Below are 21,423 nucleotides of genomic sequence, written 5' to 3'. Positions count from 1 at the left end.
CGAACGAGAATTCCATACCAAATTTCCCTGCAGTGTATACAGTCAAACCAGTTGGTAGAGTGCTGCGAGTTCAAGAAAAATAATCGTCAAAAAGTTTTCTTGAAAAACAAACAATCCGGAATATACTTACCCAGCCGCACTTGCGGTACTCAAGATAGTTACTTTTCGACCTGATTTACGAGATTCTTCAAGAGCCAACCAAGTTCCGTGAATTCTAAACAAACAACTGCGTCAGTGACAAAGAAACTCACAAAAGGAAAACTTTGACGACAATACAAACATACACAGCCGTGATATTAATGTCCATTGAGCGCTTCCACTGGTAGACTTATTTTCGGTAATTGATATGAGAAAAGTTTCAGTTAGTAAAGTCATAATTTTCGTTTTGTTCCTCTGTAGATGGAGCCGTTTACCTGGAGTCTCTTGGCTCAGGATAGGCGTCACTCCTGCGTTGTTGATCATAATGTCGAGGCGTCCATATCTAGCAATCGTTTCCTTAATTACTCCTATATACAAGAAATCGCTTTGAGCATTCAAGTCATTCAATCCAAAGGCAAACACAAAGTAAAGCATAAGGTCACTGAGTGCATTTGATTTAATGATTTTTGAGGCCTCGCAAAGTACCTTCAAGTTCATGAGGTTGGGTAATATCAGCCCGTAAAAACAGAGCACGTTTGGCACCAAACTCCTTTTCCAGGGCAGCTTGAGATTCCAAACCGACTTTCTACAAAAGAAAACAAGAAAATGCAAAGCGTTGAAGTGTTTGATCTAGTCCAGACGCAGAATGTCTTGTGGCAAAATGTAGTAGCGTACTTGCAACACATCCGTCATTACGACTGATGCCCCGAGGCTAACCAGTTTCTTGGCAACATTGAAACCGATTCCTAAATAAGGCATAGCAGTCAGTTTTGATCATTGATTTATACTGCATCGCCACCACAATTCACGTTCAAAGTCACAAACAACACTGTAACACTGGGAAGCATTTGTCCATCATTTACCTCCAGGAGACGAAGCTCCAGTGATTACAGCTACTTGGCCAGTCAAGTTGAGTCCCATAGCTTCCACCTTGTATTGTATCTTTGTTAAAGCTGTGTTTCAAAAAACAGGAAGAACGACGTTCCGAGAAACTCAGAATGAATGGAACGGTCAAACTGCCAACGTTGTCATCGTTCTCCCTATTTTTCGCGTCAAGGAAGCTCAATCAGGTCGTATATTCAGCGAACGCAAGGGGGAAGTCCTCTGCTAGTCCATACTGCTAAAATCACCAAAAATACTTAAAGCACAGAGCTTGCTTGAGACCTGACACGAACTGGAACCGCGAAGTGAAGGCGAGTTCAGCTTAATTTCAAAACTAAATCTCATTTGCTCATTGGACGCGTCACAGTTTGCCTTACGTCTAAGAAGCGAGCAGGCTTCCCAAACTTGACTTGCAAAACTCCAAAGACACCACCTCGAGAGACATATACAACAAGCAACTAAATCAGCATGTCTGCAAGAACACTAACTAGAATAGGAGCCCTCATATTCGCAGCCGGTACCGTACCTTGCCAAACTGTTATACCTTCACAATTCTCATCAACTCACATTTTCATCTCATTGCCTTTCATTCTCCCAGTCGTTGTGTATTATACCGGCTCATACATCTTCCAAAAAGGTATCGTCTTGCAAGACTCTCATCCTGTAGTGGTGTCTGTCGACCAGCCTCAACAGCACCAACCAGAAATTCAAATCGGAGCATCAAAGATTACCAAACAGCAACCTGTATTGACAAATACTACCTCAACCACGCCGGTAGACACATCGTCCACTCCAACATGCTATTACATATCCGGATTCGATTCGTGCCCACACTTCCAGGGTGCCAAACATCTAGGCGAGAGACTTAAAAAGCTGCCGAATGTCAAGGTTGAGGTTATTGGAGTTAGTAGACCTGCGTGGGATTTTACGAGATCTAACTGGCAGAAGGTGAATATACCATCGCTGTGATTGTGAGATTCTGTCAAAACGGGGTTTGGATCGTCTTGACAGGGAGATATAGAATTGGAAGCTCAAACGCCCTCTGTCTACTTTCGTAGGAGATACCAGGAGCAAGCTCCCATCGAACATCGCCATTCACGTGGCAAGGATGTGACGACGGTGGCAAGTCCTTTATAGGAGGCAATGACAAATTCCAAGCATATATCCGCAGCAAACACCCTCAACTCTTTAAATAAACTGCATTCTTGTATCAAATAAAGTAGTAAATACATCTGTACAAAGTGAATACGATAAGTTACTCTAGTCTGTTGCTGCCCTCCGACTCTAAACGAAGCCCTGACTTCCCTTTCGACAATCTTCTCAATTCGATATACCAGATATCCCCATCTTGACTCGATAATATAACCAATCTTCCATCTCAGCCTCCTCAACCCCACCAGGATACTCATCTTCCAAATCCAGACAACTCAAAACCAAATCCAGCACAACAGTCTGCTTCCTGATCGCGAATCGTTCCATAGTCACCAGTCCTTCTGGGCACGTATCTGGCACACGCGGTGCATGGATTACGATATGGCATTTTGATAGACCTGTATCAACGTCAGAACACATTCACAACTTACCAAACATGATATTTATACATACCAAGATCTTCAAGACTGTCAATCCCACTACACGAATCCACCAACCCCATCATCATCTTCCTCACATCGCCTTCACTTATATCTGCGATTTGCATGTCGCGTTTGAAGCAGTCACGTAATGAGATCCTCCAGATTTCTTTCGGCATTGTGATGCTGGATCCAAAGACCAGTAATACTGTAGGTAGTTGTGATGTTGTAGTGGTGGTGGTATCGTCAGTAGGTTGATGTAAGAATTCGTGTAGAGCATTATGCAATGTCTCAGCTACGGATTGAAAAGAGTTTGAAAACTAGGTTTAAATGAAGTTTTAGAATGATACTCGGCATGAAAATGGTGTATACTAGCTCACTTGTAAAGCTTTGGTGTTTCGACTGTTGTTGGGTTGATTTGTGGTGGTGCGTTTGATGAGTTGATCTACAGTACTAGAGAGAGCGCAATTTGTTAGTTTCAAGCAGACAATATTGTAAAGCATAGCTTGGATATGTCAGTTTCAATGCTTTCGTCGTTGCTTACGATGGCACTTGCGACCTAGTAAATAATACGAATTTCAGCAGTTCATCAATGACAACGCGAATAGATCCAACAGATAACAGCTGTCGTATACGGATTGGTATCTCAATGGTTGCTGTTGCTGCCATGTTTGCGAGCTGTGTTGGCACGTAAGCTCTACGTTGCTGCGAAGCGAAACATGAACGACGTGTCGGCTGGCCTAAGAGTCATTATATTATGCAATAAAAGTGAGAAAAATATATGAATTATGGCTAGAAAAAGATTTACATGATCAGGCATTTGCGTTCCTAATAAAGGACGACGAGAAGTTAGCTCAGGGTCCATGATCGTTCAAACTTTCGTCAACAGTCGCGCCCTGACCCTCACCCTGCTGTCCCTTTGTTTCTTCTTATGTGGCGAAGCTCTTCCATGCACTGAGCGGTTTTCAAGCTCACGTGTATACCTTCGTATCTAACAACAAAACAAGCACCTTCTGTCAGTCTAGGATCACATAGCACTAAACGAGGTATAACGCCAAAGAACTGTACTCACTTCACGAACCAACGCATAAAAAGCCTCATCCACATTCAACCTCTTCTTAGCAGACGTCTCTATAAACTTGCACCCAATATCTCGGGCCAGTTTCCTGCCCTCTTCAACAGACACTTGTCGTTCCGATTCTAAATCAGCCTTGTTGCCAACTAGAACACATGGGAAATAGTCTCGGTCTTTTACTCGTAGGATTTGTTGGTAGAAGGTGGTTATTTCTTCAAAAGAGTTTCGGTTTGTGATTGAGTAGACGCATAGGAATCCTTCTCCTGTCCTCATGTATTGTTCTGTGTGTTGATTTATGAGCGGAAGAGAGATTTGGTATGTTAGTTACGATTGTGTGGTTGTTCATGTTGGTCTGTATCTCTGTTCTATCTGCTACATGTCTCTAGCTAAGTGCAGCACCCCAAACATATATGTACCTCGCATTGCACTGTATTCTTCTTGGCCGGCTGTATCCAGGACATCCAATAAGGCGAGTTCATCGTCTACGGTACATTGTTTTCGGTACGAGTCTTCGATTGTTGGATCCTAAAAGCCAAGAAAATAAAGTCAAACTCAACTTCCTAAATCAATAACACTTGTAAACCGTGTCTCGAGCCTCTCCACATAGTCGCTTTCTCGTTCGACGAGACGGACTGAGATGGTGGATTTCAAACAAGTCTCACACCGACTCCTTGATGGAAAGCAAACTTACATATTCGTCAACGAAATAAGCTTGTATAAACTGGATTGTCAGGGCAGACTATGTAGTAAGCAGGTTGCAAGTAAGTTTATAATCGCTGTCCTATAGCCATTTTCTTTGAAACCAACCAACGTGCACAAGAGCATACTTTTCCGACTCCACCACCGCCAACTACGACTACATAGACTGTAGCGAGCTTCTTTTGTCTGCCGTAGTCCCCGTCCGCCATCGTCAAATCCCTTGTGTCTTGATTGTGATTGCCGTTTTTTGAAGTTGACGGCTTAGTGAGGACTACGCCACCCTATTGCAGGAAGGAGTACGAGTTCGTTTACGCGTTATGGCCTTCCAATAAAGAGTTTAACGCTTCCAGAAGAGGACATTTGCTGTCTTTTCCTGTTGCTCAATATTCAGTTGCGAAAATCACGCCCTGTCAGCAGAAAAAACGTACGAATGAAGACACAATAAGCGTTCTAAAGGAATGCGGTAAATCACTGTAACCACTGTACATGTTTGATACTTTCCTCGAACTCTCTTAAACACAAACGACACCAACACAACAACACCGGAGTCATCTTTTGTACCGAAACACTTTAGTTTATTCGATACAATAACTGACTATTTTGGTAGCAAAGCAGGCAGCAACAAAGACGACGGTATGTCAGTCACCCGTCTACGATTCCTAAAATCAACATGCCCCTTCATATCAATCTTGACCGACCTCTCATACGGAGACAGTGCCGTTCCAGCTGGTGGCGGGCCCTCAATATTGATCTGGGTAGCTCTTACGTCGTATGAGTCTTCGGACGTGATTGCATCTGTTGAGTCGTGTGGTGTTGTGGATGGGGATTGTGTGGGTGTTGCGACTATCTGTCGGGTAGAGATAGCTTCAGAGCTGTTCAGGTTTGGGTTTGTGTGCTGATGTTCTTCTGATTGGCTTTTGTTTTGGTGAGGTGGTTGCGCTGAAGGTATACTTGCGAGTCGTGTTGGCGTTTTGGCGACTTTGATGGTAAAGGCTCGTTTTGGTGGTTCTTGTATTGTCTCTGTTGATGGTATGTGTGGCGAGGCTGCTGATGGTAGGATGGAATCACAGGTTGTAAGATTAAAGACACGAATGACAGATTGTCTTCGATTCGGTGTCATTTCTTTGGATGGTATGGGTGGTAGGAGGGAGGCTGGTGCTGAAGCTGTGTATCGTTTTGGCTATTTGAGATACAAAAAGTCAGGTCAAGCCGCATGCGAGAAAAATCAGGAGAAAACTGCTTTGGATGAAGCACTTACAACATTCGTATCCTTGGTCACCGCGTCACTACGAACATCATTCGTAGATGCCGGTTTCAGTTTCCCGGGCTGCCTCTTCTTCCTCTTTTTCTTCTTTTTCTCAACAACAGTTCGTAACTGCTCATCATCAGAATCTGTATCATCATCATCAGATCCTTCCTTGTCGTTATCAGCATATCCTTGCTCTCCAGATTCGATGCGTGCCGCAAGCACACGCTCTATTTTCTCAATAGATTTCGTCTCTTTATAGTATTGAAAGAGTGTTTTGGCAATTTCAAGTCCGATACGTTCCAAATCTGGTACAGAGTAGTGATATCCACCATGGTTTGATGTATCGACTCCACAAAAAGAAGTCTCGAGAGTGAAGGAGTTTGTCATGCCTTGATTGTAGAGCACTATTCTAGATGTTCCTGCTTTTCCTTTATCCATTCTGAAAGTCGAACGTCGATAAAAGAATGTGTCTGGTGCTGAAGTGTTCATCATATAGGGAAAGACTCGTTCGGGATACCTAGCATAACACAATTCAGGACAGTATTTTGCTTGAACTTCGAAGCATCCTTCCTCACCTCATATCCTGCCCACGACACCCATATATGAACGTAGCCAGCTTCTTCATGTGCCCATGCAAATCCATGTAAAACACCACCCTTCTCTTCTCTTGTGTCTTCAGAATACACTGCTTTGCCAGATATATTTCAGGTGCTCGAACCTCTTGCTTGAGATTCTCTAGCCCCCATGTGCGATTCATATCCCACGCATTCAAATTCGTCCGATGATTTCCAATGATAACTCCATCGGGGTTCAGCATGGGAATTAGTTTGATGACAAAGTGTTCTCGAAGAAAGCGTGCTTCAGGGTGCTCTGAGAGGATGAATTTCATGAAACCGTGCAAGACGAATGAAGAGTTTGTTTCGCCAGGGTGCACTCTTGCTGTTAGGAAGATGCAACAGCGTTTTGCCAGTTCCTGAGGGTCATCGCAGCGTGCTGTTATTGTGAGCATGTCTAGACTATAAATCGTGTTGGTAACTGTCACATTGGGTTAAATACAAGTGCACTTACTTGTTCCCGGCTATAGTCCGTCCAACTACTGTATGCCGGACATGTAGAGACTGTACTGGATGGCTTAATATACCACTGAGTGTTCTAAAAACAGAATGACAAAGTTAAACGCGTTATCATTTTCAGCTTTTCTCTTTGTTTGCCACCTACTGCTGAAGATAAGAATACGTATACGGATAACAATGTGCAAAGTAAAACACATCATCATCATCTGGAAAGACAAAACTAAACTCTAAACACCACAGCCTGCCAGGAAGTGCCCCCAGACTCCTCGCCTCGACATTCTCCACATAACGAACATCACTCCCAATACGACTCCACCTGCGTTTCTTGGAAGAATATCCTAGCGGTCTCATACCCTTTGAATACAGTGTTTTCTTTTTCATGAAATTCACGATGCTGAATCTGTATTTCATGTCTTTCTTCATGTTTCGTATTCGGACCCAAAACCATTGACAGTGCCCAATAGTATCAATGTCTGGCCGAATAGACAGGAAATAATGGGAATAATGGCTGGTGGTAGTATCGAGAGTTACGTATGCGAGGTTCCCAGATTCGAAATGTGAGTCAAAAATTAAGGCTTCCGGTGGTCGAATAGCACCTTCAGGTAGAGGTACTCGTGCTTGGCCCAGGATGCTCGGCGGCACAGTTGAAGACTTTTCTACAGCGAGATTGGGAGATTCATAGATCTCTATACGTGGAATGGGAGGCTGTTGGTTTTGTGCTGCCGCAGAAGCACCAATGTTGACATCACGGCGTTTTCTCTTCGCAACAGTCGGACCACGATTCGAATCCGATTCTGAATCTTGGTCTGGATACTTGAATGGTTCTTGCTCCCATACGGTATTCGATGGATATAAGTCGATTTGCGGTGATGGACTTCCAGGTTTCAGATTTTGAGGCCAACGAACATCAGCAGGGCGGAATGCAAGCACTTGAAGCGCTCTTGGTGGCGGTAGAGGTGCGATGCATCTTCCTTTTTGAGCCATTCATGGTTTCTTCAAAGGAACGATGCAGTATTAAACGTTTATGGGAACTCGGAGCTTTCTAGTGAAGACGAAACGCAAGATCTACGTGATTAAACAGGACGAACACGTGAAATACAGGTATGAAAATACTTTTTTATTGATTTTTGCTTCCAAGTAAAATTCTTCTTCACACGATGTCAAAATGCCCCAACTATCATGCTCCCGCTGAAAGAACCGTGCACTCATACAAGTCATACACACACACACATTAAAACGAAAACAAGGACGGTAACTGCAACTCTGACAAAGAGTACTACGCTACCACCTATAACCAAGACTCAAACTCTCACATCAGTAACAACCACAACAGAAACAAGTACAGTATACATTACATCAACAATGACAAAGAGCCACAAGCACAAAAAGCCCAAGACTCCTAGCCCAACTGAGGCTCCAACTCCTACTGAACCTACTGCACCAACTCCATCTCCAACTGGCATCTTGCCAACAAAGGTACCTGGCATCCCACCTATTCCAAAGCTCCCACCGGGTTTGAACTATTCGGCACCTGCACATGGAGCCTTTGATAGGGCCGAATACAATATGTGGTTGGGGTTGTTTGCATTGTTTGTTGTCATGTATGTTCCCATTCGATCCCTTTGCAATCACTCGGTTTGACATTCGTTGACAAATACACTGCAATGTTAGGTACGTCGCTCAAGTTGCCATGTTAGGCAAGAAGGCTCGCAACCCTCCCATCCAATTGGGTGCTGAAGGTCGAGTGGAAACTACTTGGGTATGTAAAGACGTCATGTCGAGTCAAAACGACATACCATACGCTTCAAGTGAGATACGTTTTTGCAGACTGATAGGTTTGAATATGCCACAAAAGCTGCTCGTGATTCCTTCCTGTTCTTGATTGGCGCTGTCATTTTGGCAACAGCCGGTAAGAACCACATGTCAAACTAAACTATAACTTCTGACAGTTCTGTAAGATCATGCTCTGACCAACGTTGCTGTTTGAAACTAGTTGGAGCAACCTACACCCAGGAAATCGTTACTTGGATCTTTGTATTGCTTGCACTCATCTGGGTACTTTCAGCAATCTTCACTTCCTCTGAAGTGATTCATGGTGCTTTGATGGTAAGAATGACAGTTCTGAGATTCACTCCTCGTCTCGTTATTGAATCACAATTCGGAAACAAAATCGATGACTCTGTCAAGCCCCTTCTTGCATCAACAGATCCTCAGTATTCCATTCGTGTTTGCAATCTACTTGATCAGCTTCTTGAGGTCATGAAATCATGATTCAAGTCTTCAAAACAATAATATCTTTTTGTTTGTTGGTGAGGGAAAAGTTGTTCCATGATTCTTTTTGCACAAAGTAGAGCAAATGATATGGAAAAAATGCAAAACTGTATTACTACTAGAAAGTGGTGTGCATGTTTTGTAACTGTGTTTCTATGCAAACCAATCGTCCTTCCGAAAAGAGGAACCAAGTTACAGCGTATCAACTCCCCCTCAGCTTCTGATTATCAGCAGCGTATAAGGATGTATACATCTTGACGAGAGAGTCATATCCTCTGTCATCGTTACACCGTAGCAGGTTGGCGGCATCACAATTCAGTGGTGAGTTAGGTTCTGGGTGCTATGTTGGAGATTGTGAGACTCTTGCCATCCACATCAGTAATGAAGTACGTACGAGTAAGAGCACCCTTATAGCTAAACAAGCAGCCTGTAACGTCCACGCAGGCGACCACGCGGATTTGAGTAAATCCAGACAGATTTCACCAGTCTACGAGCTTGAGTTAGATCCTTGAAACCAACGAACACTGTATGTATAGTACCTTCAAGTGAATGTTTGGATGACAAACGGTCGTTATGAAATGTATCTTTGGAGGGTGAATGGGGTATTGTTTGGGGACTTCAATCATTAAATGAAAGATTCCACCTGTTGTTGCAAATTGTGTTGGGATTGTGAGCAAATTTTGCAATCAACCAATGGATCTGCTTCACTCAGGCTCTCAGATCCGCAATAGACAGACAAAGCTCTACTAGCTTACCGTCATAAGAAGAACCTTCCTGACCAGAAATCGTTGCTCTCCACATGAGCATATCATGGTCATTCACGGGCGCAAGAGCCAGTATCCCTTCACCGCCCGACTTTTGAAAGTCCTTGAGCTCCTTCATGAGCCTCCTCGTTACTGCGTCCATGTTGCTTTAATCGAGTCGACTCTATGCTCTAAGTGACGTGTGGTTGGATGGAATGACGATGACGAAAGCTTTACGAACAGATAGTTTAATTGGAAAGGAAGTACACTCATCGCTATTGTAGTGGTATGTATCCTCTGGATCTATCTATGGCCACGTCAATACGGTAGCTTGGCTGTAGTTTGAGCTTCTAATGCAGGCTCAAATAATGGATCTATATTGTTTCAAATCACGAATTTCCGACAGCCAGCACGTGTCATCACGTTCAATTGGCGCATTGCGAGATTCCTGAAGCGGCTTTATCCACCTCCCAGTAGTATAGCACCGATTTTCCATTTCCTGAATCCCAAAAAAAATACGACCATCAGTAAGGAATGGCAAACAGGACAAGTAAGTCTGGTTCTCATCTATTACATAGTGCATCGCAATAATCTAACCTCGTTGTCGCTTTATACTAGTCACTGAAGCTCGCCAAATCCACGGAACAAACCCCCAGTACTTATTGGAGAAGATCGTTCGAACTCGGATATACGAATCCATATACTGGAAGGAATCTTGTTTTGGTCTGACTGGTAAAGCATTTCATTTCTTCCTTCGTTTGCGTAGCAATGTCATCCCTTCAAACCACATCAAACTGAACACCTTCTTTTACAAGCTGAAACTCTCATCGACAAGGCAGTCCAACTAAACTGTATAGGAGGTCAATTCGGAAACCAAAAACCAACAGAGTTCTTATGTTTGACTCTCAAGCTACTGCAACTGCAACCAGAAAAGGAGATTATTGTCGAGTATATTTTGAATGAGGACTTCAAGTATCTACGAGCCTTGGGTGCCTTTTATTTGAGGCTTACGGCCTCTGCTTTGGATGTATATCGATATCTGGAACCACTGCTAGATGATTTTCGAAAGATACGTGCTATTACGACAGGTAAAGCCCTGTTGATGGTCTACTGTGAACGGTTTTTTGGATGAGTTAATAGCTTACATTAATCATTTCCCCCGATAGCTGGATCATATACTTTGACATATATGGATGATTTCGTCGACTCGCTACTTAAAGAAGAACGTGTCTGCGATACCATTCTACCACGTCTAACAAAACGACACGTCCTTGAAGACTTGAAGCAATTAGAACCTCGTGTCTCCGCTCTAGAAGATGAACTGGACGCTATGGATGCTGACGATGATAAACCAAAAGAAGAAAATGATGGTAATGGTGACGCTGAACGTACAAGGCATTCTCGTAACGGTGATCATGACGACGATGATGTAGAAGATGGTGAAGAAAAGGAAATACCGTCATCATCTAATGGTCGTCATCGTGACTATAAAGAACGAGAAAGTAGTAGCAGGGATGATAAACATAGTACCCGTATTGAGAGACGGCATCATGATGATGAAGGTGAACGCCGTCGTTCAGTCTCTCCTCGTCATCGCTCTCCTGCTGAACGTCGTCGTGAATCTTCAGACCATAGAAGAGATCGTGATAGGAGAGACTATGATAAACGAGATCACGATAGTAGTAGTAGTAGTAGACGAGACTCATACGACAGCAGACGAGACAGAGACCGTGACCATCGTGATCGTGATTATAATAGACGAGACCGTGATTACGATTCACGACGAGACCGTGATTACGACAGAGATAGACGAGACGGTGATGATGGACACCGTCCAAGTAGTAGCAGAGACTATAACAAACGTGATGATGAACGATCTAGTCGTGAAGAGCGTGGAATGGATGCTGAAGATTCTTCACTGTCGAGAAATCCAAAGAAGGGGTGGAGTAAATCTAAGGTGGATTCTCTATTCAAGAAAAAAGCAACTTCAGGCATAACAGCTTCATCATCACAACAACCACCCGCTGCGAGTAATAGTAAGAGCAGTAATAGTGGAGGCGGAGGAGCAAGTAAAGGTGGTGCAGGTGATGATCAGCTTAGTATCGAAGAAACCAACAAACTTCGAATATCACTTGGACTTGCGCCATTGAAGACTTGATTTTGCTTTTGTAAGTATTATTTAAATGTAAATACAACATAGTTGGCATACCGCACATCGAATCTTCCTTCACCGTTTACGATGTTACGGCCTTTCAGTATCACGCACGCACCAAGCAGGAAGGTTTCATGAGGCGTTGCCACAGCCAATAGGATGCAGAGACCTGAACCACACGCCTATTGCCGCAAAGCTGGCAAAACACCCCTGCCCTTCTTGCCCCTATCGTGATCTTCCACTGTACAACACTGATCTTTTCTCTTTTGATCATGTGGTGGCTCGAAAACACAAGAAATCTAAAATCTCTTTTCAACCAACAAGATACGACCTACCAAACCAATATGATGGGCTACTCTACCTCTATAACTGCCTCCAACCACATGTCTGAATCCCAGGAAGCTCTCATCTCTGCCAAGTTACTCGAAATGGATCTCAACACACAGAAATCACACGACCAAGATGCCGACTCTAGCGACGATGGAGAAAACAATGCACCATCAGAAACATCTAGCTCGCCTGGAACCACTCCACCACAGAATATACATCTAAACCTCCCATCTGTACCAGAAACCACTCACCATCTTCGTCGAACAAATACCGCACCTCCAATTTTGGGTAAAAACACAAACGCTGCTGAGGAACGAAGTGAATCGCACTTTTGTCCAAAGATACGGTTTATTGATGAGGCACCTGGTGTTGTGAGGAGGTGCGCGGAAAGGCCAGCTCAACCTGTAAGTTTTGTGTGGGTCGGCGTTTATCTTTAGCATATATGCTTAACTTTTTTCATGTTATAGATCGCATTGCCACAAGGACCTAATAAATACCGTCGTGCGTCAGTAGCTAGTGTAACTACGCATGATAATAGGCCACGAGAGAAGAGTGAGTTGTAGTACCTTTTTCTTTTGAGGATGTGCCACTATCTAGTTGCAAACCTTGAATCTCAAAGACAAAGACTCATCTCTTCGTGTTTCGCTTAGATGCCAGGCTTCAGTACTTTATGGGTGTACCACAACAACCACCATCAAGGTCCCTGGACCAAACGTCGGTGTTACTGAAGGCAGCGCAATCAGGGATGTTATTCGGCCCATTCTAAATATTGTCAAATGGACAAAACACAGTAAAAACTTGCTCTATCTGTCTCTCGTATATCCATAAATACTTTCCTGGGATCTCTTGGAAAAAGTTTTGTCAAAAAGCTCAACAACAAAAAAACATGTACACTATAACTCGCGCCCCCACCTTAACTAGTTTAACTACTTACTATAAGTCTTATATTGTCTTGATTATAAAAAGCTGTGTCTTTAAAATACATTTTTGCCTTTGATATCTTACATTTATGATGATACAGTTTTGATGAATGCATGTAATTCTTGCTGCGAGTCAGTTTCTTGGCCCCATGTCTCTGTTCGTGTCATGCTTACGCCGTTCGTGAGGCGAGATAGTGTCCGTGTCTTGTTTGGCCAGCCTGAGAGGAGTTCCTATATATTTGCGTGTTTTAGCCAATAAGACCTCGAAAGGGTGGGTTGAGACGATGCACATACCTTGATACGCTCAAACAGCTCCTCAGAACTCGTAAACACAAACCCATTCACATCATGTTTAACTAGTTCATCCAAACTACCGCAAAAAAACCCACATTAGTTAAAGTCCACCAATGCTAACACAGTAACAAATACACATACCACTCATACCCAACAGCACAAACCGGCACCCCCATGCCAAACATATCCACTACCTTCATTGGCAAATCCAACCCGCTCGAACTCGTATGCAAACACACACCCACATCAGCGCATCCAACCAACAATGGGTATTCTTCACGCGTCAACCACTCGAATCTAAATTCCACCTTCTCCCATTCCTGAATTGCGATTTTGGATTCAAAGGATGCACGTAATGGTCCTTTACCTGTTATGATTACTGTTATGTGTGGTAGTGGATCTGGCGATGCTTCGTAGAGGGCGAGCGCGTTGTATAGGAGGGAGAAATCTTCGTCTTCCGTCCATGACGTGGAGGAGATGAGGAGTGGGGATGTGAGGGGGATGAGGTGGGTGGTTTTGAATGTGGTTTTTTGGGAAGTGGTGAGAGGGTGGAAGGTGGGTAGGGGGCGGTCGTAGTATATGTGGATTGGTGAGCTTGAAATATGAGAGTGAGAAAATATAAACGGAAAAAAGGGGAAAAGGTCCAAGTAAGGGTTTACCTAACTCTCCAGTCTTTTACAAGCACGTTCTTCATTGCACGCGTTACGGTTAGATGGCCGTGAGCGAATCTGGCGAATAGCATTTCGTACCTAGATATTATACACTTATCAGTAATGCAAAAGAAATCGACGTCAAAGTGCAAGACCTTGCCATTTCGCAATCCGCACCAACACATGTCCCTTCCTCAACCTCATAGCCATGATCGTAAACCCGAAATTATGCCAGTCGATAATGAATTTACAGGCCGTGTACCATGATATAAGAGTTATGATTCCTAGTGTTGGCAGTGCTGGTGGATTCTATCACCAAAAGAGGAATATATGTAGTGACCACATATACAACGTTGTAAAAACACAAAGCACAATACGATACACACCTGCACCAACACAATCCCAGCACTCCCCACCGGCTCCCTCATCAGCACGCTCCACACATCCCACGCCTGCACCAGCACCCTCTTGACACCAACAAGAACATACATGATGAAACTCATCCCATCCTGCATACGCACAGGAGCCGGGATATACACACACTCGATTTCATCATGGTGTATTATTTCCTGCGATGGGAGCGATCCGGCATATCCAATGAAATAGACGTGGTACCCAAGATTCGCGAACGTGAGTGCGTGGTGCTGCATACGTGGCGAGTGGCCTAGATCGCCTAGGACGAGGAGCACAATAGCATTGTTGGTGCGTGGTGTGCGGCGGGATAAGAGGTATAGGATGAGTATGAGGAGGGCTAGGAGGGTTAGTTCGATAATCATGTTGTTTTGGGAAAGTTGGAACTGGTACTGCCGCAGAAGGTCAATTCGCGTGAGGAAGCGTTTGGAATATGAGATTTTGTATTGGAATTGTGTAAGATCTTGGATTATTTAACTAGTGGACTAGGAGAAGTGGTTCTTCACGGGCCTAAACACCTACTTCGCGTGCCGGTTGCAGCTTGTTTAGCTTGCGAGTCGGGAATGGACGTGTAAGTGTCGTTCGCTCATTTAATGCGTTTGACGCTGCGACAGCTGCTGGATGACGTGGTTCAAGCATTAGTACTTGTTGAACGTCACGTCGGGCTGCCTCTGGATCCTATTGACAAATAAGCACGATAGTAAAGAAGACCAATTCTCTTGGAGAACAATCATCATCGTACCTGTAACCCAAGACTAGCTTTCGCTCTCCCCCAAAACGCATGCACATGTTTCTGATCAATGTCGATGGCAAGAGTATACTCGACTAGAGCATTCGAAAAATCTCCATGAGCGAGCTTGTAGTCTCCAGACTCGGAATAGAATGTCGCGAGTCTTTCGTTGATTGTCTTGTCGGTTTTGTTGCTTAGGATGTGAGCTGCTCGCATGTCTTGGATTGCTCGTTCTAGTTCTTTTCGACCGTGAAATAGTTCTATAGTTTGGAGCTGTTAGTATATGTCGTTTGGGTGATTATAGGACTGAGGAAAACAGTACCGGCTCGTAATCTCAGCGCATCAGGGTAGTGTGAATCGAATTCAACGGCCTTGTTACAAAATTGCATTGCAGTGCCCTTGTCATGGGTCCTATATTCCAGAATCAAGTTAATGGAATTCGTTGTTTGACTTGGGAGTTTTTGCACGTACTGAAGAGACTGTTGAGCACGAAACACACAGATTTTCGACAGCTCCAGTTTAGCTTCGGCATCTCGTGTAGAATCTCGTGTTGGATCAGATAAGAAGCGACCCAAATCATTCACAGCTTGGTTTCCGAGTCCCGTTCTTGCGTACAGTATTCCGCTAAGCGAAAAAACATCAGCACAATGGGCAAAAAAGTACATACGGGAATCGTATACCGTTTCAGCAAAGACATCCGATCCCCTCCGTCCATTTCCAATATCAGCGACAATGCAGCAATAGCACCAGGCAAATCGTCCTGTATTTCACACGCAGAAGCACGATTCTTGAGAGCCACGATAGACTCAGACATGTAGATCTGTAAATCCCTGATATCTGGATGTTGCGGGAAAAGACTGATCAAGCTGCAAATATCATGAAAGGCTGAGACTGGATTGTTCATGGCCTTGTGCATCGTGGCTCGTTGGGCGTATAGTTCTGGGTTTGATGGCCGCATTGCGATTAGGAGGCTGAGAGTTTCGATGCATGGTGCCCGCACGTCTAGTGCAATATACGACTGAGCTCTATGGAACGAATTGAGTCAGTAATTTTATGCTGAATATTGTGTTAACAGCGACTGACCGCATCCACAAAGCATCAAACGACAATGGCGACACTTGAGAAGCCTTCTCAATAGCATCGAGCACTTCTCGAAACTTGTTTGCCTTCAGCCTCTTGCCAGCATGACATAGATATATCTGGGCCAAGATGCGTCCGAGAAAGACACCGCCGTGATTTGGAAATTGCTGTTTCGCCAATTCACGTGCAGCAATGGCAACTGGTAGAGCTAGCAGCACGTCTCCGAGGCGTAGTAAAGCTAATGCTCTGTGGAGCAAGTAGGAAGGTTCGTTTGGTATGAGGAAGGCCGCGCGGGCAAATAACTGTGATGCTAGGAAGGAGTCCTTTGTGGATTCGGTGGCCGAGTATAAGTGTACTAGTCCTAGAAGATTGCTACAATTAAATGAATGGAGTTAGTATATGTTGATCAATTGGGTTGATTCAAACACCACAAAAATACAGACTCTTTCTCGGCTTGGTACAGTTGCAGTCTCACAGCAGGTGGGATATGTATGTTTGCTGGTAGATCTGCAACGCAAACTTCATCATGATCTTGTATTCGTTCCTCGGTGAAATGTTGCGTTCTCGGCATCTTGAGTTGAATGCGAATGTTTAGCAATGGAGCAAGTGTGAATTGACGAAGGAACAGGGGTTGACGCAGGTTTTAAAAGGGTCAATTACTAACTTTTATGTATATAGATTCGAATACAACAATGTTCTACGGCATGACATGTGACAAATTATGTGCAGTGCCACTCAAAGACAAAGTTTTGGGGTTGTTGGCGACAGGACGTGTTGATGAAACAGTAGAGACAGCGACAGGTTGGCTAAGCGGTCATTTAGAACTAGTGCGCGTCACGATATTTTTTGAGAAACAATAGTCATTCGGGCTTCAACGACATCTCATGTGATGTGTGTGCGACGACCAGCAAGGGCTTAAGAAGTCAGAGTAAAAGTTTGGCAGTAGACAATACTAGCGAAGCGGATTTGAGCGTTCACATAAGCTGGTAGCTTGGGTCATAGGCCCAACTATGATGAATCAGTATCTGTCTCCATCAAATAACAATAATGCACAACAACAAGGCCAGAATGCATTCTCAAGCAAACATATAGGTAAGAACTTGAACAGACTTGCAACTTGGGAGGAGAAATGATTCATGGAGCCGTTACACTGCAAGATTGAAGGAAACAATCACCCCTCTTGTTTTCTTGCTGTGATTATACAACCACACCCACATTCCTCGAAAGGGAAAACTTCAAGACTGACACTACAAGGCGGCTGCAATCAGTCGCAACATTCCTAAACACGATCTCTTTCTTTATTGTACTGCCCTCATCAATCTATTTAGAACTGCTACTCAAACGTCCCAACTGACTCCTTTGTCCCTCTCCTCAGAACCATTTGGAAGACAACCACAATCTGTAAACATACCTAACTCTCCTTCCAAACTGTCGCCATCTACTGCATTCCTCGGTGCCGTTACGGACGACCACACCTGGAAGACTATAGGTTCTCCAACTCATAGAACTAGCATAACTTCTCTACCAAGTACACCTATATCACATCAGCCCACAAGTCACATATCAATGACTCTAGATGCTTCGCCGTATTCCCTATCCTCGATACCCATGGGCCCATCCGAAGTAGAAGACATTGCCTTTGGAAACAACAATCCCAATGGCACAACATCACTCGAGCGAAACGCCCGTAACAGAGCTACCAGTAATCCAACGCCTGGCTACTCTAAAGACGGCCTGATGCTGACTCCTGTACCTCCAGGCATGCATATACTACAGCACGATGACAATAACGGAAGTAGGACGGCAACTACAAACTCGTCTGCCTGGCAATCATCCATGTCGGCACATACTCCATGGAAGGGTAACTCACCATCGCCATCGTCAATATGGGATAAAGCTGGTGGTATGGTCACTGCTAGTCCAAACAACCAGAATGGTAGAGACGCGATTACTCCAGACGAAGAGGGCTATTCAAAGCGCGTATCCTTCTCTGGAGGGTATGATGGCTCATCACCATCAGACGATGATCATGATGATCTAAACATGATCACCTTCAAGAACGTAATTACCCATCAACCGCTTCGAGACGACACCTCCAATGATTTACGTAATGCAGGTGGACTCGCATATTCAAAATCATCGTCGCTACCAACAGCAATATCGTCATCATCACGAGTCAGGTCAAAATCATTCAATTCGGCTTCATATGGATACGTAAATGAAGATTTGTTATATGGTGAATCCTTAATAAGGCCGAATGGTAATAATGGGGTTGGACAGTCTGGGTCTGTGTCTTCTGCTGAATTCCCTGAATTATTATGGGGCGACGATCGTGCACCTGGTATGCATCGTCGGGCGTCGACCGTACCTACTGTATATCCAGGCTTGTGGGATACTCCATCAGCTACTTCATCATTGATGGAACGAACGCCTCCTGTTATGGAGGACCCTGTACAGCAATACTATCGTCAAGGACGTCGATTCAGTCATGCTCCTACTCTGTATCAAGACTGGCACAATCCACATGTGGACAGGTAAATTGTTCAAATTTAATGCTAAAAAAATGTTATGGATCTTAATACTGATTAATGAAAGCTCCCCTTTTCGGACTATCTGCAACTACATCATATTGATCACTTTCACTTTCAAAAATCTAGGACTGGAGCATTAGACCAAGAATACGATTTACAACATCTGTCACCAGGAGCTCTAGATTCACGTCGTCGTCATTCTTTGGCTGGACCGCCCATGTATCCACAGCAACAGCAATCATCTGCAGCATCTCGATACCTAAACGACGCACTCGAATCATTACATTTAGAAGATAGCATTCGAGAAATACTACCAAAACCAACTCCAATAGTAACACAACCATTACGAACATCCAACGACTATTCGAATCCAACACCATTACGAACATCGAATGATTATAATATGCCATCCAATTCACTACGAACGTCCAATGACTATAATGGCATCAATGATTTTAACGGCATGCGACAATCTGCAGACGAACTAGTATCTGCAGGATTGGGTATGGGAAACCCTAGTAATACTGGTGGTGTACATACAGTCCCGAGTCTAGCGGATGCACCATTATACGACGAAATCAACGATTATTTCGAAAACACAGAGCACCGTACTCGAGCATGGGTCGAAGCCGGCAAAAACCTACAAATGGCAACGAGCCATCTAGTCCACTGGCCATTGTACATTGTCGAATTCAAGGCCGGCAGAATGGACTACTTTTACGTTGGCGAGCAAACCGGTCTCATCATCCGAAAGGGAGATCTGGTTATTGTCGAAGCTGATCGTGGTAAAGATTTGGGAAAAGTCGTTGTAGAAGGAATCTTGAATCCACAGCAGTTAGCCATGCATCAGAGTGTGCTTGGTGATGGGCTCTTGTCTGGAGTTAATGCATTGTCGGGCAGTGATGGATCAAATGTACCTGCCAATGGTGGACAGCTGGGTCCCAAGGATATACATCCGAAAAGGATTTATCGGGTTGCGCAACAGGGAGAAGTCTCTCAGTTGGTGTCCAAGAATGCTGATGAGGCCCGGGCGCAGTCGTTGTGTCAGGCCAAGATTCGTCAGCGCAAGCTGCCTATGGAGATTGTTGATGCTGAATACCAATGGTAATTGTTTGGACTGATATGTTTGCTCTTCTTTGTGCCGCGAGCTGATGCCCAATTACGCTTTTGATTATAGGGATCGTCGCAAACTCACATTCTATTTTGTGGCTGATCGACGTATTGATTTCCGAGAACTTGTTCGTGAATTGTTCAAGATATACAAGACTCGTATTTGGATGTATGTTGGCGCATGCTCTTGAACGGATTTTTTGCCATTGGACAAATTCTGACTTAATTTTACTTGTAGGTGCGCCGTCAGTCCAATGCAGGATCAACAGCAACAGCAGCAACAACAACAGATTGCTTGAAGATGAAGAACAAATATTATTTAGTTTTAGTCATGTTTAGGGGGGGGGGAGCTAGGAGAAGAGAAGGAGAGAGATATTGATTTTTTTGATACCGGCCTGTAGAAACAACAAAAAGGAGGAGAGGGGGGAGAGAGAGAGACGAGTTTTGTAGACAAGAGAGCGAGAGAGAGAGTTATGAGGGGAGGCTCAACTAGATTATGAAGAGCCTCTTCTCGAACTTGTGTAAAATGATTTAAAAAACCACCACGCACACAACACACACAACAACATCAATATCACACATAAAAGAGTATTTTTGCAAAAAAAGACCCAAAATGTCGTATACTAATTTTTGATGAAAAGAGAAAATAGAGTTAGAAATCCAAGTTTCGTTATAGCCTACTCTGTGTGTGTGTGCTGTGCTGGGTTCTTGGTTAATACTTTTTTTGCCTGAAAGGGTGATTTACGACGCTTTGGTCTTCGTTACGCGTTATCAGAGAACTATGCAATCTGCTACCCAAGATTATCCAACCAGAGTTCAGTGTTCAGACATTTTCTTCTATACATGCAGGGCCAATATGTAAAACAACATCAACTGCCATATACAAAGTTGAATATTCAAATTTCTGCTCAGGTCCACATTTCCTTTCCCATTTTCAACAGTAATTTTGGATGCTTCATTTACATGGATGCATTGGCAAGGAAGGGAGACCTGCCAGTTCACAATCTGACGGTTCTTGTAGCGCAAAGGAGAGCACTAGCTGATTGCATGTTTGCAATAGCATGCTCAATACCTCCGTTGGTGCATTCTCCAATCCTAGCAAATCGACATCATGGAGGTTTACGGTATATACGATATACTGGTTTAGCCAGTAAGCTTTAACCGTAAACGTTGTCCAAGAAGGCATGCCTCCATCGACAAGGAGAAGGAGAAGCGTGGCGAGATGATGTGGCATGCGATACAACATAGTTGATATCCCACTTTTTGCTCTACTGCTACTCTTACTACTACGGATAAGCGGAGCGGAAGTGGAACCAGCCAATTCGACTATACGGCCATAGGGACTGACTTTGTCGAGCAGACGTGGTAGTTCATGATAATTCAAGGGTCCGTTTATGACACGGTTGGCAATAGTACCAGCTAAAGCCTGAAGTGTCAAGGTAGCTTGGCCGAGTTCAATGTCTGTGAGATTGTCACATCGATCAATCACTACAGCCAAGGAGATCAAGTCAAGG

At 44.0% G+C, this 21,423-nt stretch overlaps 7 protein-coding genes across 7 annotated transcripts; 3 read left to right on the top strand and 4 right to left on the bottom strand.

Moving 5' to 3' along the window:
• Positions 1-1,488: 1,488 nt before the first annotated feature.
• SmJEL517_g01993 (uncharacterized protein) lies at positions 1,489-2,216 on the top strand (the record flags this gene model as incomplete). Its single annotated transcript, XM_031167921.1, has 3 exons — positions 1,489-1,537; positions 1,619-1,968; positions 2,079-2,216. The coding sequence occupies 3 exons, from the start codon at positions 1,489-1,491 to the stop codon at positions 2,214-2,216; spliced, it is 537 nt and encodes a 178-aa protein (XP_031026236.1).
• Positions 2,217-2,340: 124 nt separating this feature from the next.
• SmJEL517_g01992 (uncharacterized protein) lies at positions 2,341-4,574 on the bottom strand (the record flags this gene model as incomplete). The annotated part of the gene is made up of 8 exons (XM_031167920.1): positions 2,341-2,570; positions 2,626-2,911; positions 2,972-3,044; positions 3,136-3,331; positions 3,660-3,947; positions 4,083-4,191; positions 4,358-4,405; positions 4,494-4,574. 8 exons carry the CDS (start codon positions 4,572-4,574, stop codon positions 2,341-2,343), a joined length of 1,311 nt encoding a protein of 436 aa, XP_031026231.1.
• A 386-nt stretch (positions 4,575-4,960) lies between these two features.
• Positions 4,961-7,671, bottom strand: SmJEL517_g01991 (uncharacterized protein; the record flags this gene model as incomplete). The annotated part of the gene is made up of 5 exons (XM_031167919.1): positions 4,961-5,545; positions 5,624-6,131; positions 6,190-6,630; positions 6,683-6,766; positions 6,833-7,671. 5 exons carry the CDS (start codon positions 7,669-7,671, stop codon positions 4,961-4,963), a joined length of 2,457 nt encoding a protein of 818 aa, XP_031026233.1.
• Positions 7,672-9,160: 1,489 nt separating this feature from the next.
• SmJEL517_g01990 (uncharacterized protein) lies at positions 9,161-9,864 on the bottom strand (the record flags this gene model as incomplete). The annotated part of the gene is made up of 4 exons (XM_031167918.1): positions 9,161-9,298; positions 9,353-9,445; positions 9,498-9,601; positions 9,714-9,864. 4 exons carry the CDS (start codon positions 9,862-9,864, stop codon positions 9,161-9,163), a joined length of 486 nt encoding a protein of 161 aa, XP_031026232.1.
• Positions 9,865-10,235: 371 nt separating this feature from the next.
• On the top strand, positions 10,236-11,859 carry SmJEL517_g01989 (uncharacterized protein; the record flags this gene model as incomplete). The annotated part of the gene is made up of 4 exons (XM_031167917.1): positions 10,236-10,251; positions 10,320-10,433; positions 10,517-10,789; positions 10,868-11,859. 4 exons carry the CDS (start codon positions 10,236-10,238, stop codon positions 11,857-11,859), a joined length of 1,395 nt encoding a protein of 464 aa, XP_031026070.1.
• A 1,331-nt stretch (positions 11,860-13,190) lies between these two features.
• Positions 13,191-16,839, bottom strand: ALG1 (chitobiosyldiphosphodolichol beta-mannosyltransferase; the record flags this gene model as incomplete). The annotated part of the gene is made up of 13 exons (XM_031167916.1): positions 13,191-13,334; positions 13,398-13,473; positions 13,539-13,991; positions 14,057-14,146; positions 14,229-14,356; positions 14,434-14,850; positions 14,981-15,136; positions 15,201-15,448; positions 15,511-15,599; positions 15,660-15,812; positions 15,869-16,213; positions 16,272-16,640; positions 16,712-16,839. 13 exons carry the CDS (start codon positions 16,837-16,839, stop codon positions 13,191-13,193), a joined length of 2,796 nt encoding a protein of 931 aa, XP_031026071.1.
• Positions 16,840-17,278: 439 nt separating this feature from the next.
• Positions 17,279-20,208, top strand: SmJEL517_g01987 (uncharacterized protein; the record flags this gene model as incomplete). The annotated part of the gene is made up of 5 exons (XM_031167915.1): positions 17,279-17,360; positions 17,644-18,802; positions 18,926-19,903; positions 19,977-20,078; positions 20,148-20,208. 5 exons carry the CDS (start codon positions 17,279-17,281, stop codon positions 20,206-20,208), a joined length of 2,382 nt encoding a protein of 793 aa, XP_031026074.1.
• Between the last annotated feature and the right edge of the window lie 1,215 nt (positions 20,209-21,423).

The sequence above is a fragment of the Synchytrium microbalum genome (assembly GCF_006535985.1).
Source record: "Synchytrium microbalum strain JEL517 chromosome Unknown SmJEL517_scf0007, whole genome shotgun sequence".
Classification (NCBI taxonomy): Eukaryota; Fungi; Chytridiomycota; class Chytridiomycetes; order Synchytriales; family Synchytriaceae; genus Synchytrium; species Synchytrium microbalum.
The sequence above is the reverse complement of the archived record's forward strand: the minus strand, read 5'-3'. Positions and strand labels throughout refer to the sequence as shown.